Source organism: Strix aluco, chromosome Z (genome assembly GCF_031877795.1).
Source record: "Strix aluco isolate bStrAlu1 chromosome Z, bStrAlu1.hap1, whole genome shotgun sequence".
Taxonomy (NCBI): Eukaryota; Metazoa; Chordata; class Aves; order Strigiformes; family Strigidae; genus Strix; species Strix aluco.
In genome coordinates, this window is record NC_133971.1 from 77149354 (window position 1) to 77164073 (window position 14720).

A 14720-nucleotide genomic window follows, 5' to 3' on the forward strand; every position below is an offset into this window, starting at 1 on the left:
CGGGCTCGCCCTGGGGCGCTCCTTCACCGAGCTGCCGCTGCCCTGCGGTGCCCGGACGCCCCGCGGTGGGCTCAGCAGAGCTGGATTTCGCCGGCCCTGACCCAGGCCCCGGGCCGGGGCTACCAGGGGGCGGGGGCCGTTCCGGGGGGAACTACAGCTCCCGGCGTGCCCAGCGGCGCCCCGGGACTACAGCTCCCGGCATGCCCTGCGGGGCCACTGACGCCGCGAGAGGCCGCCGCTGCCCTTCCCTCAGCTTCCCGCCTTTGCCGCCCCGCCCCTCCGCTTCCTGCCGGCTGGGGTCAAGGGTCGCGCGGGCCTTCCGGCCGGGAGAGCCGTGCCCGGAGGAGAGCGGCAGGTAACGGTCTCCGGCCGTAGGGCCCAGCCCAGGGCTCGCACCGCCGGGGGGTGCGGGGTGGTGCCGTGGCCGCCTCCGCGGGGAGGCTGGGGTGGGGCTGGTGCTAGGACGCGGTCTCCCTCAGCTCTGCTGGCTGCTCCGCTCCTGCCGCCTCCCCGTCGGTGGTGCTGGGCCTCGCTCTCCGCCGGGGTGAGCGGTGGGCCGTGCCGCGCCGGGGACGCCCGTCCCGGGGGTGCCTCGCTGGCTGAGGAGCGGCCGTTCCGGGAGCTTCCCCGTAGGTGGCCGGGCCGAAGACGCTTAGGGCTGTGCAGCGGGAGGTGTGTGCGTGGCCGGCGCGGCTCGTAGCGGGCCGCGGTAGCGGCCGTGCCAGTGGTGCGTCGTTCACCTTGGACCGAGTTGTTTCCTTACTTCTTTTGTCTGGTTTCTGGTGTGTTGGCGTCAATGTTTTAAGGGTCTTGGTGTGTCAGAGCTCTGCTTTTTTGTTCGTTTTCCTTTTTCTTTTTTTTTCTTGCTAGAGAACATTTTCCAGCTGGGCTCAAAATTACAGTTGCCTGACCAACATCTCTGGTGAAGCCAGTGAGCAGAATTTATGTGGGGGAGTGGCAGTCTGTTACATATTGTTGTTTAAGAAGCAAGATGAGCAAGGTGTATTTTTTCTTCTATGTACTAAAAAGCTAAATTACCTAACTACTTAAAAATACATTTTTCTCTAGTTCTCTAAATGGCTTCTTTTGGGTGGAAGAGAAGAATTGGTGAGAAAGTTTCAAAAGCTACTTCTCAGCAATTTGAAGCAGAAGCTGCAGATGACGAGGATCTGGCTGATGACGATGATGCTAACTGGGTGCATGCAACTAAGAGAAGAAAGGAAATTCTCGTAGAAGACTGTGTGAAGAAAAGTAAAGAGCTGAAGGATGAAGGTGCAAATTTGGCTGAAAATAGGAGGTACTAATGTTATCTTACTCTTTTTCACTGAATTAATAAATGCTAAATGACATTTTAATCCCTTTTCTAAACACTAGGTAATCTGCTAGCAGCTACATTCACATTTTTCATATTTGAAAAAGGGATAATTTCTTTTATTCTGCCTTTACTATCCGGTACTAAATAAATTGTTTCCTTTGGTGGTGTTGGCAGCTGTGAAATGAAGTCTGTATTCAATCTCATTTTTGTGTGTTCACATAACAAATGATAGGAGGGAGTTGAGAGACTGACTGGATCTGAAAGTTGAAAGGGAATAATAACATACAGTGAGATAAGCAATTGTAAGTAATGTTTTAGCTACTCTGTTAGCTTTCTCCTCTCTTGTAAATGTGTCTTTACTCTCATTAAGAGTAAGCTTATTTGCATGTGTACAGTGCCTAGGCAAATGCTGCAAAGCAGCTAATGCACTGCTAATCTGTCTAATGCTTTTGGAAAGTCAGGTTCAGGTAGCTGTTCTGAACATCTTCTGATAGCAGTACTGTCTTGAGACTTTGGCAATTCTGGAAGGATATTGCAAGTATGGTTCCATTGTCCTAGACAGGGAGAGAGGGACTGTAAATTACATACTACCTACATAACTTGTCTAGATCTTCACTGGTGGGGGGAAAAAGCAGTTCCAGGAATAGTCCCCTTAAAAGCTTCAGAATGCTTAATATCTAAATCTGTATCCTGACTTTACTTGTATGAGCATCTCCGCTTTATTCATTGTCCCAGATCAGAGATAACGTTATTTTCCTGGTAGAGAGAAATTCATAATAAGTCAGTACACACTCCTGTGCTGTTGAACTTTTTGTATTAAGAAATTTCATCCTAAAAAAGGATTTCCTGGATGATATGGAGAACAATTTAGAAGTTTAAGCAGGCAAGTTGATATATGATAATAAACACACTGTGTGTATGGTCTGGTCTGATTTAAGAAGTAATAAATAAATACCAAATGTATTTGAGAAGAGGCTTGTTTTCAAATACTTAAATACAGTTTCCTCTTTTCCCTGTTTACTCAAATGGTGACACTATCCAGAGGGGCAGTGATTCACTTCTGTACATCCTTTTGTGTTCCTGAGTTTTGTAATTCCTGAATAAAATTTTGAAGCCTTTAAAAGTTGACTTTAAATTTAAACCAAATTAAACTAAATCAGTTTTAAGCATGCTGCCATTGTGTTAACACCTTTAAAGCAGTAGCTGTGTAAGTCAGTGACATTAATATTAATAGCTGACAACACAGAATACACAAATTAAGTCTATTAACAGCTTTGTTTTTAACACTGGAAATAAATCATACAATGGTCTGCAGAAAGGTAGGTCTATTCTGTCCTTGTCAGGATGTAGAGATTGTGATTTTAAGCTTGAGAAAATAAGTATTTCTAAATGTTTTATTCTGCATCTGGTAATCATAATACTTACTGTACTTACATATATTAAATAGAGATTGATTTTTATTTGTCTTATCTTCTGTTCTACCTTTACCTTCCTTGTATTTTGCTTTGGTTGTATCTCTTTACTCTGGATTTTGGTGTTCTTTTTTGATTATTTGTTTCTGTGTATTATGTAAAGTACAATAAATCTCTTGAACAGCAGAAAACAATGTGTTGTAAATGTGGTTTAGGGCAGGCAGAAACAGACCGGTACTGTTCTTTCGAGCAGTAGGTAATTTTTGGTGCTTTTAATATCTTAAGTTGGTCTTAAAGATTGAGTTTTCCTTTGTCTGTTGGTTAGAAAGCAATACAAAAGCTTAACCCATACATAAGGATCAACATGAAGGTTTTTTGTGAATGTAGTGAGAACTGTATCTCGTCAGAACTGTTTGTAAGAGCTACTGAGAAGCACTGAATGGCTTGTAACAGGTATGAGAAACGAGTAATAAGAAATTAAAATGCAGTTTTTGGGTGGTTTGTCACACTCTTTCGTGTTAACACTCATATATCTGAGGCTTAACAGAACTTCTAACTGGAAATTATAGTTTCCATCAACTACTCTAGTACACTGTACAGTTTGGGCAATTGTGTTAGTATGGTGCTGTCAGGCATACTAACTTTCAGACAGATCTTCCTCTTAAAAAAAACCAAACTCACCTAGATTAGAGGCTAAACTCAGAGCGGGAGAGATTTGGTACTTAAACAGGTGGAATATTTGACATACCATTACAGGGAACTTGAGGAAGCAGACTGAAAGAAACGTTTATCCTCTGTGGTGGAAAGTGGTTGCTGTAATTGTGTTTCAGTCTTAAATGATCTATTTCTTGAATATACATTTGTACAACATAAGCAGACTCACATAAATACTTAAGGTAGATTGTTTCCTGAAATATCAAAGAATAATAACAGTTAAAGAAAGATTTGAGTTGGTTTGTGTGGCATTTAGGTAAAAGTTCTTTTCCACTGAAGAAACTCAGAAGAAAACTGAAGACTGAGGACTAGAGGGTAACTAAGGTGTTACTTGTGGAGTGGAGAGAAGGGAATCCTGAAAGAAAACAGTCTTGGGAAGAAACAAGAGACTAAATAAAGGGAAGAACAGAAAGTAGTAAATTCAAGTTCACCTTTTATGGAAAAGAGACTCCGAGGTAATGTGCTTGACAAAATTAATATGATGAAAGGTGAATGTTATAAGCAGATCCAGTATTAGCTAGAATAGTCATTACCACCTTTATGCTTTGTTAGTCCATTAGCTTATTTTTCTGGTAAGGGAAGGCAGTGATGGTGTTACACCCCCACCATGGTTTTGTTAGTTCTTGTGTATGCAGTGTCTCTTGCTGTGGATGAGTAAGATGTGATTGACTTCTGCTTGTAAAGTGAGTTTCAGTGCTTCTTGGGTGGAAGGAATAATAGACAGACTTCTTGGGAGTCAGAATTTGTATAGGCTGCTTTCTTTGCCCACTGACAGACTCAGGAATAGCATGGGTGAATTGTTTTGGAGGTGGCATCCCTTTATGGGTTTTCAGCTTTTGTGGGAGCAGCTTGAGGAGTATTTGTACCTGCTGTAGTGTGCGTGCATGAACCTGTTAAGCTGAGATTGAGACACACAGAGGAAAAGTGGTGCTGAAGAGAACAGTTCAAGATGCATATTTTAGTCTTTTTGTGGGTGGGAAGAAAGATAGGGAGACCACCAGAAACAGGTGTTGAACTAAGTTGATTATCCCAGTGGGTCTATTATTGTTGGGGACATGGTTTAGGAATTTCTGACATAGAAACTTGATCAATAGGCAGTTTTGAAGTGACTTGTGAATGTGAGTGATCTTGTTGTCAGAATAGAAAGAAAAAGCAGCTCTGTGGAAGAAGGAGTTATATTTGTGTGCTCTTTAGGTGTGTGGGAAGGAGCAATTAAACAAACATGTACAAGCATACACAGTCTTTTTGGAAACAGAATATTGTCTGCTGGTGGAAAGAATGGAGAATATTCCAGAGGAGAAATTGGTATTGCTTATATGGAATTTACAAAGCTGGCATATTATCCAGGTTGACACACCAGTATGGATGTGCTCATATACACTGGAAATAAAAATGAAAAAATAAAAAAACCAACAAAGAAGCCCCAACAACCATAATCTGGGTTAGGTTTTTTGTGTTGATAGTCCTAGACTGTTTTAAATCCAATATAATTGAAAAGGATAAAAGTTCATGTGCTCAGTCTCAGTATTTTGAACTCAGCAGTTTGCAATTACACTGTATTTTGACTGGTAGGTAGGTGGTCTTTGGGTGTGGACAGAAATTTAAGAACAGATTAAGACAAGGTTAAACAGTGAAGTATGTCCTCAAACGTATGGCATGTAGAGAGCTAACAGCAACAAGAAGAAAAACTTCTGTCAGAGTAGTATCTTCAGTATAGTTGGGTTGCATATTCATACAGATAGATGTCTTTGCCATCCCACTGTGCTGTTTTCAAAATGCAAACATTTTTGTAGCTGCACCAGTAGGTGGAGATAGGGTTCTTCTCAATGTACCCTGAAGATGTGCAAAAAGATCATCTAAATACTTAATTTTCTTTTGCAAATAGACACTATCGGGTTTACATTTTTATTGATTTGCATGTAATTTTTCAATTTTGCTAAATAAAAGTTACATCTGCTCTCGCTTCTGATAATATTTATTTATTATCCCATATTGCACTAAAGAAATCTCCATTTCTAAAGCTGGTACTGGATTGGGAAGATCATGGTTTCAACTGGAACATTTTTATGTTTTGGCTGAGCTTATAGAGATTCATTTATGATTAAATAGTGGTGTTACTGTCACTTGGTGTTGCTTTGTCATTTGATGTATATATTAGACTGATTAATAAGGCTTTAATCTTTCTTTTCTTTAGGTTTTGCAGCAACAAAATAAATAAGGACATGTCAAAGTGCTATGAGCAGACCAGATAATAGGTCAAGAAACTTTATTTTTCTAGAGAATTCTTTGAGAATGACTTAATTTAATTTTCTAATCTATTTAAAAAAACCCCTGAACTTCTGTGAAGTGCTACTTATTCCACATTTTAGCACCTGAGACTCTTTTTTCCCCTGATGGTAGTATGCCAGCATCACTTCAATATGTGTAGTTTGTGATTCCTTAACTATATAAACTGTAGTTGAATTTGTTTTTCTCACTAGACTTGTAAGGTGTCAGTGTCAGATGAGGAGGCACACTCCTTTACAAAGTATGTTTACTGTAGAGGTAAGTTAAGTGTTATCAAAAAAATAATATATTTAGCTAATGGAGTGGAAGAGTAATGCCTATTTAAATAAAGTTGAAAAGCCTTTCTGTCATGTTCTTATAACATCTGTATTTGTTCAATCTACCTGTGTCTTTCAAGTTTAGATTATGATAAGTGCTTGATTACTAATGAGATACAAAAGTGCTAAAGTAATAAAATTGCTTTCAGATTATTTTGATAATTCATTTTGATGCATCTAATGTGGCAAAAGGCAAAGATCATTGCCTTTCAATTTTCAGTCAATAAAACTGATTTTACTTACATAATACAGTGTTAATAAAAAGGTTTCCCAGACGATCCAACAGCTAAGGTTGGCAGAAGCATTTCAGCAGTTTAATAGGCTGAATTACACTGTGGTGTGGCCTGGGAGAAGTGGGGTATGTTTGAGAGAAGAGGGGTCCAGGAGAGCTGGTTGCATTTTTTCAAGTTATCTCCTCCAAGCTCATGAATCGTTCTTCCTGATGAGGAGAAAATCAAGAACATGTAATAGGAGTCCTGCATAGATGTACATGGGGCTCCTGACAAAATCAAAACATAAAATGGAAATGTAGAAGGGGTGGGAGCAGGGTCAAGTGACGCAGGATGACCATAGAAGACCCTGTCTGACTATGCAGGGATGAGATTAGGAAAGCCAAAGCCCATCTGAAGTTGAATCTGGTGAGAGATGTGAAAGGTAACAAGACTAGCTTCTACAGATGTATCAACAGCAAAAGGAAGACTGGGAAAAATGTGGGTCTTCTACTGAATGGGATAGAAAATCTAGTGACAAAGGATGCAGAACAGGCGAAGGTACATGATACCAGAGGGAAAAGTCTGGAGCAAGGAGGATTTACTCTTGGTGGAAGAGGATTGGTGTTTAGACAAAACTGACATATATAAAATAAGATCATGGCACCTGATAAGGTGCATCCATGAGAGCTGAGGGAGCTGGTTGATGTAATCACAAAGAGTCTTCAACTGTACTTTAAAGGTCATTAGAAAGGGGTTCCTGAAGGCTGCTAGAAAGCAAATCTTGCTTCTTATCTTCATGAAGGCTAAGAAGGAGGATTCAGGGACTTATAGGCCCATCAACCTCAAATCTGTCCCTGGGAAGGTGAGGAAGGAAATAATTCTGGAAACCATTTTGAAACACAGGAAGTATAAGAAGGTTATTGGGAATAGCTGGCATTGATTAGCAAAGGGGAAATCATGCTTGGCCAACCTGATAGGTGACAGATTTACCAGAGAATGGTGTGGACTTTACATCCTTGTTGATACTCAGAACCCAACTGGACAATAACCTGAGCAACCTGCTTTAGCTGACCTTGCTTTGAGCAGGATGTTTGGACTAGGTGATCTCCAGAGGTTTATTCCAATCTTGGTCATTCTGTAATTATATGCCATTAAAACATTTAGAATACGGAAGGTAGTTCCTCAGACTTGACTTTCACTGTACAGGTTGTTGGTGTGGAACCTTTCTCGGTGCGTGGGAAACTTTATGTTTCTTCATTTTTTGTTTTGTTTCACTAGTCCGTATATCTTTGTTGGAATGCTTTGGGTACAGAGAGAGATGCAAAAAGTGGGCAGTCTACTCTGCCTTCTTACCATCTCTGTCTGGTAATTGACCTAATTTAAAGCAAAGATGTGTTTTAAATGTTAGAAAATTAGAAGGATTGATTCAGTAGATAATCTGGGAGTCTACAAATTTAGCTTTTATTTCTGGCTGCTAGAATAAATTCTGAAATTCCGTTAGGCTGCTGGTATATTGCATCAGGAATGTTGACACTTCCATAAGAGTGATCTGAAAGCCTTACACAGTTGGATTTTGTAATTAAATGTAGGGGAGATCACTGAAAAATGCTTATGGTAAAACTGGAAGAATATAGTAGGTACTCCTACAGTTCCTTATAGGCTGAAAATAACTGTTCGGTATCAGTCTTGGATGCAATTTGCATGCCAGGTATAATTAGCTATTCCATATAGTGCTTACCTGTTTCAGAGTGAGTGACCAATAAAAGTGTTCTCCCCCAAAATAGAAGATTTTAAATCTTAGTAGTTATAGCTTTGAGTGTTTTCTGAGGTCAGTCATGCAAAACCACAGAGAAATTAGGTAGGTTTATCACTATAAGTAAAATTGTATAGTACAAATAGGGGCTTAATTAAAATAGTCATGACTTCTAATCAAAATATCTGATCACTTTTCAAATGTTTTTCAGTGTTTAGCATTACCGGCTGGGGTGTGTGTGTATATGTATAAAACTTCCTTGCTGTTAGCTTCCTTGAGAATGCCTTACGCATGATACACTCACTAAAATGAGGCTAAGCATGTGTAAACTGTAACTCATGAGTGCGGAACACATGAGCTGAAACAGAAAAGACTCTGAACAAGTATGGACTTCTTGCCTCAATTTTTTGGGAAAAGCGCATGTTGCAGCTTCTCTCTTACTAGTCAGAACATACAATTTGTGTTTCAGGCTTCATAACCTTTCTACAGAATTAAAAAAAAAAAACCTGCAGAGAGTGTTTTACAGTGTTTAACATCCTCCCGTAAACTGCCATGTGAAGTTACACGTTAATTTTTATTGCTAGCTTTATTGTTTTTCCTCACTGATAGAGTTGTTGCTTCCTGGTGATGCATCTAGTTGTCTTCCCTCATTGAGGAGGAAGTTCTTGCAGAATGTTTAAGTAGTTCCTTCTGTTTAAATTGCAATTTATCTTTAATTTAGCTATTTTCCTTTTGTTCAGGAAAAGATTATTTTCCGACAATTAGTTATTATTTGGCAAAGCAGGAGTTCAGTTTTGAAACTGTTACTAATTTAGTGCAGATTTTTCTGAGAGTGTGTGCAAGAAGAATTGTAGATAATTTAAACTGTACACAGTTTGAATAATTTCGAGGGTATTTTTGTTAGAATTATTGGTACTTGAGGATATTGAATTGCGACACTGTGATATCCATCTGTATTTGAACGCGTGCATATTTATGTAGGTACATATTTGTAAATATAAATGGAAGGAATATTCATGGAGCAACTGTAGACTGTGGAAGCCTTTATATATATACATATATTTGTATTTTCCTTAAGTAGAAAACATAATTTAATTGATATGTATATATAAATAATCCTATATAATTTAGGCACTAGAGTCAACCCAGATAGGAATCTATATTTGTTCAAGGTGTCTTCACAATGTAAGGAAAATGAGGTATCGACATAATTCATCTCACTGAAGAGCTTGAATTGCAACTTGGAGGTTCCTGCTGAGCACTGTTACCACTATAGATATATTATACATGTACCAGGACCATTTTGTGGTGCTTTTGCCTTCCTGAACAGGGTGGCTGTGGACAAACTGGGAGAGTGCTGCCTGGCCACAGCCATGCCAAGGACCGTTCTGTAAGACTGAGAGTAATGCTGCTGAGGTACCAGTGTGTGGGAGAGTTCCCTGGCACTGGAACTGTGCTAGTGCGGGTACAGCCTGTGAGGCTACTGAATGACTGAAATCTTCATGTAAATGCTTGAGGTTAGGTACCCAAACTTGGGTGAGATGAGTCAGGCCTAACTGCTAATACCTGAGGGTAATTTGTGTGTTACCTGTCTTTGGATTTAAGTTTGGAGGGTCTATTCCTTCTATACATGAAATACAAAATGTGTCTGTTTATTTAAAAAAAAAGTTAGCTAAATATGTAGAGTATGTCACTGCAATTGAAGGAGCATTAAAAAAATCGGTTCTTAAGTAGAAGTTTCATCAGTATATATTAATTTTTTTGTATATAGTAATAGCTATGTAGAGAAGTCATGCCTGACAATTACTTTCCTCTATCCTTCTAATGCACCTGAAGTTACTGGAAAATAATGAATACTTGCCTCTGATTTTTACATTTCATTAAAAAAAAATTGGGTGTTCTTCTTAGTAATCAGTAGGGTAGGAATTAATGGTTTCTGAATTTTTACATTGCTGGCTGTTTCTGTGTCTTCTTTTAAATTTCTAGCATTTTTTCTAGACAGCTTTTGTTTATAACCGACTAAAATATTTGCATCTAATCCCTGAATAACTCTGTAGTGCTACTTAAGAACCTATAAGGAACTATATAACATAATGGACATTAAATGAATAATGTAAAAATATAAATATTTTTATTATTTTTGTTACTTACAATATTTTACATATAGCTGTGCTTGAAAAATTAATTAAAAATATGTGAAAGCAGATTTCTAGCCTTGTAAATTATACACAAGTAGAATTAATTACTTTTTACTGTTTTTACGTTATTCTTTTGACAGTCTGTGATTTTTCTTGTGTGTGTGTATGCCATGCAGCCTTTGAGACATTTTCCCTCAGCAATGATTAACAACCTTTTGCTGTATATGAGGGATAATAAGTGTATACAGCAGAGTGCACCTGGTGCATTTTCATTTCCTCTAAGTGTTGTGTTGAGATGAAGTGCTCCACTGCGAGTTTCTCTCCAAGTTGGCTTATTTTCATAGTTGATCTCTGAAACTGTCTTCATTCCTTTTTTTCTTGCTGTGTATTGCTGTTATAAACTGTCTGGGACAGGGGCCATCTTTTAAACTAGTAGACAGCAAAATGAGCAGTATTGCCATCCTGCAGAAAACAACTTCTGCTAGCAGGTCTGTGCTGGTAGATGGCAGCTAGAGATTCATGTAAATACTTAAATGAAAAAGTCTATCTAGCAAGTTAAAGAATATGTTTCTGACTAGAGCTAAGAAGTTTTCCCCATAACTTCAGTTAGATATTCTAATAATGCAGCTTTTAAAATTAGAGAATTCTATTATTTATATACATACTATAATACAACTTTAAAAAAATCTAATAATTTACTTTAATCTAAGCAATTTTTTACAGAGAAGTACAACCTGGGGCCTTTTTCACATCCTTTGCTTGACAGACACTAACAAGAGTTGCTCTGTTGAAGTACTGTTGTCAGTGTCCAGGATTTCCTGTATTAATGAGATCATGTATTGTGATGGGCATACTGTAAAATATGATTGTATTTAATTTTTTAAAATTACAGTTTTGTGGTTTTGTTTATTGTCCAGATCTACTGTTAAATACACCTTGTTTCTTTTATTTGACTAATAAAACATTTGTATTTAGAAATTATTTTTTCATAAGACCACTTCTCTTCATAGAGAAAAAAAATGAAGCGGTTTCCTAATCTAATACCTTTGTGCAGTTGCTCTTAAACAAAGACTAGTTACTGTTGCTGACAAAGATAATATTCCTCTCCACCCCCTTTGTTTTAACTGTCTTTGTTTCATGGAAATTGATTTTGAAACAGTAATTTAGTATCTCTTGCATGATCTTTGTTGAACATGATGTGTACCTGTTGTCCTTATCTTCTAAAATTAATGTACTGAATTTAAGGGTCCTAATTTCCCATCAGGATTTGTTTCAGGAGTGTTCTGAAGAAGTAGGATATGACAGTGTGTTTTGTTGCAAAGATCTTGTTTTCTATACGTATGTCAACTTGTTTTCTAGTTCTCTAAATGGTGTCCTCCACATGTTATGGTGTATCATGAACGTATCCTTAAGCTGGAAAGGATGCTTGGTAGTAAAGGCTCAGAACAAAAGCTTTTGAAGGATTAGTTCAGATAGCAGGTGGGAAAAATCAAGGGTGTTACACTGTCTTTTTTTCTTTGTGGAAATATTCCATGTTACAGGATTGCTAATTGTTTTAAGAGTTGACTTCACAACATAATGTATTACCACAAGAAAAATTATTTGTAAGGATCTTGTACACTAACAAGACACACATTTGATGTGGTCATCAAATTAATAAAAATTTAATTTATTGTGGATCTTGATTTTTCTCTACTGCTCTTTGTCTTATTCATTTATTTACATGGGAGTTAACTAGTCATTTTGTCGACAATTATTGAATTATATTAGGTCTGAGGTAATTGAAAACAAGGGCTGGTATACATCCTACCTAGCTTTGGTGGTTTACAAGTCAAGTGCCTAGTCAAAGGTTGCAGTTCCATCCCTGGTTAAGCCAATTTCAGTCAAGGTCAATGTGACCCATTTCTCCTGCTGTCTCCTTTCCAACCCTTTGCAGTGGTCCCATTTTTTTGTTTTACCCTGGGGGGAGACAACTTGGAGTACTGGTTTGTCACTGGGCTGGACAAGATGCCTAGCTAGAAAATAACCTCTTTCTGGTTTGTGATCTGGTTCACAAATGCTTTTGCCAAAATAGGAGAGAGAATGGGTATTAGAGTAAGTGGCCAAACAGCAAGGGAAATGGAGACAAGCCTTCTTTCACTTATGTGGTATTGTTGTCTAGTTGTTGCTCATGTGTTCTTGTTACTATATTGCATCTGTAATTTGAAATGGATGCCTGTGAATATAATTTCAATCACAGGCCAGACATTTCAGTTTTTACGTTTTTCATATGTTCGTCTCCTTCAGAATGAGTCTAATTCTTCTCTCACTTTATCACTGGACCTTGAAAAAATTAGTCTTACTTAGCTCGTAAGGGACTGTGCCAAGGTGTTAATATGCAGAGCAGTTGTTTCATCTAATCTTAGCAGTACATAACTGATGTACACTTTTTTACAGCAGGTAGGTGCAGAGAGTCATAAAAGGATAGAATTATTAACATATGTTGCCAAGTACTTATGGTAAACTGTGTAACATATATGAAATAGATGATAGACATTGTACATTTTTCTTCCAACAGTCATTTGGGTGACCAGTGCATCCATCCAAATCTCAAGAGAAGAATCGTGGTTTTTATAATATCATGCTCGATTTTCTAATACAGTGTTTAAATACCATAAGTCAGATGTTTTAGACAAAGAATCATAGAGTGGTTTGGGTTGGAATGGACCTTAAAGATCATCTAGTTCCAACCTCCCTGCCATGGGCAGGGTCACCTTCCACTAGACCAGGTTGCTCAAAGCCCCGTCCAACCTGAGCTTGAACACTTCCAGGGAGGGGGCAGCCACAGCTTCTCTGGGCAGCCTGTTCCAGTGTCTCACACTCTCACTTGTAAAGAATTTGTTCCTTACATCTAATCTAAATCTAGCCTCTTTCAGTTTAAAACCATTACCCCTTGTCCTGTCACTAAACTCCCTGATAAAGAGTTCCTCCCCATCTTTCCTGTAGCCTCCTTTAAGTACTGGAAGGCCACTATAAGGTCTCCCCAGAGCCTTCTCTTCTCCAGGCTGAACAATCACAACTCTCTCAGCCTGTCCTCATGAGGGAGGTGCTGAAGCCCCCTGATCATCTTTGTGGCGTCCTCTTGAACCGCTCAAGTGGGTCCTCCTTAGGTTGGGGCCCCAGAGCTGGACACAGTACTCCAGGTGGGGTCTCACAAGAGTGGAATAGAGGGGGGGGAATCATGTCTCTTGACCTGGTGGCCGCACTTCTCTTGATGCAGCCCAGAATATGGTTGGCTTTCTGGCCTGTGAGCACACATTGCTGGCTCCTGTTGAGCTTCTTGTCAACCAGCATCTCATGTCCTGGTCCTCAGGGCTGCTCTCATTCCACTCATCACCCAGCCTGTGTTTGTGCTTGGGACTGCCCCAACCCATCTGCAGGACCTTGCACTTGGCCTTGTTAAACTTCATGAGGTTTGCATGGGTCCACCTCTCCAGCCTGTCCAGGTCCCTCTGGACGGCACATCCCTTCCCTCCAGCGTGTCAACTGCACCACACAGCTTGTTGTCATCGGTGAACTTGCTGAGGGTGCACTCAATACCACTGTCCATGTCACTGATAAAGATGCTAAACAGCACTGGTCCCACCACCAAACCCTGAGGAACACCACTCATCACTGGTCTCCACTTGGACATCAAGCCATTTACTGCAACTGTTTGAGTGCAACCATCCAGCCAATTCCTTATCCACCAAGTGGCCCACCTGTCAAATCCATGTCTCTCCAATTTATAGACAAGGATGTCATGCAGGACATTGTCAAATGCTTTGCACAAGTCCAGGTGGATGACGTCAGTTGCTCTTCCCTTATCCACCAACGCTATAACCCTGTTGTAGAAGGCCACCAAATTCATCAGGCTCGATTTACGCTTAGTGAAGCCATGTTGGCTGTCACCAATCACCCTTATTTTCCAGATGCCCTCACATAGTTTCCAGCGGGATCAGCTCCATGATCTTGCACTGCACAGAGGTAAGACTGACTGCCTATAGTTCTCCAGGTCTTCTTTTTTAACTTTTTTAAAATTGGGGGTTGTTTCCCCTTTTCCAGTCAATGGGAACTTCACCAGACTGTCACAGCTTCTCAAATATGATGGATAGTGGCTCAGCCACTTCATCTGCCAGTTCCCTCACGACCCACTGATGCATCTCATCAGGTCCCATGGACTTGTGCACCTTCAGGTTCCTTAGGTGTCTCAAACCTGATCTTCTCCTATAGAGGGCAGTTCTTCATTCTCCCAGTTCCCGCCTTTGCATTCTACATCTTGGGTGGTGTGGCTGGAGCCCTTGCCCAAAGAAGTCACGGAGTACCTCAGCCTTTTCCATGTCTTGGGTAACCAGGTCTCCTGTATCCTTCCAGAGAGGGCCCACATTTTCTCTAGTCTTCCTTTTATTACTAGTGTATCTGTAAAAGCTTTTCTTGTTGCCTTTGATGTCCCTGGCCAGATTAGTTCTATCAGGGCTTTGGCCTTCCTAACCTGATCCTGCGCTGCTTGGACAGTTTTTCTATATTCCTCCCTGGCTACCTGTCCTTGCTTCCA

At 39.8% G+C, this 14720-nt stretch overlaps 1 protein-coding gene across 1 annotated transcript in view; it reads left to right on the plus strand.

The window, feature by feature from the left end:
• The first annotated feature begins 246 nt into the window (after window positions 1–246).
• The window catches only part of TTC33 (tetratricopeptide repeat domain 33), a 55595-nt gene continuing 41121 nt past the window's right edge, over window positions 247–14720 (plus strand). The window contains exons 1-2 of the mRNA XM_074813735.1: window positions 247–355; window positions 1069–1297. Of these exons, the coding sequence (XP_074669836.1) occupies window positions 1077–1297 (221 nt within the window). The 5' untranslated portion in view covers window positions 247–355; window positions 1069–1076. The remainder of the gene's footprint in view (window positions 356–1068; window positions 1298–14720) is intronic.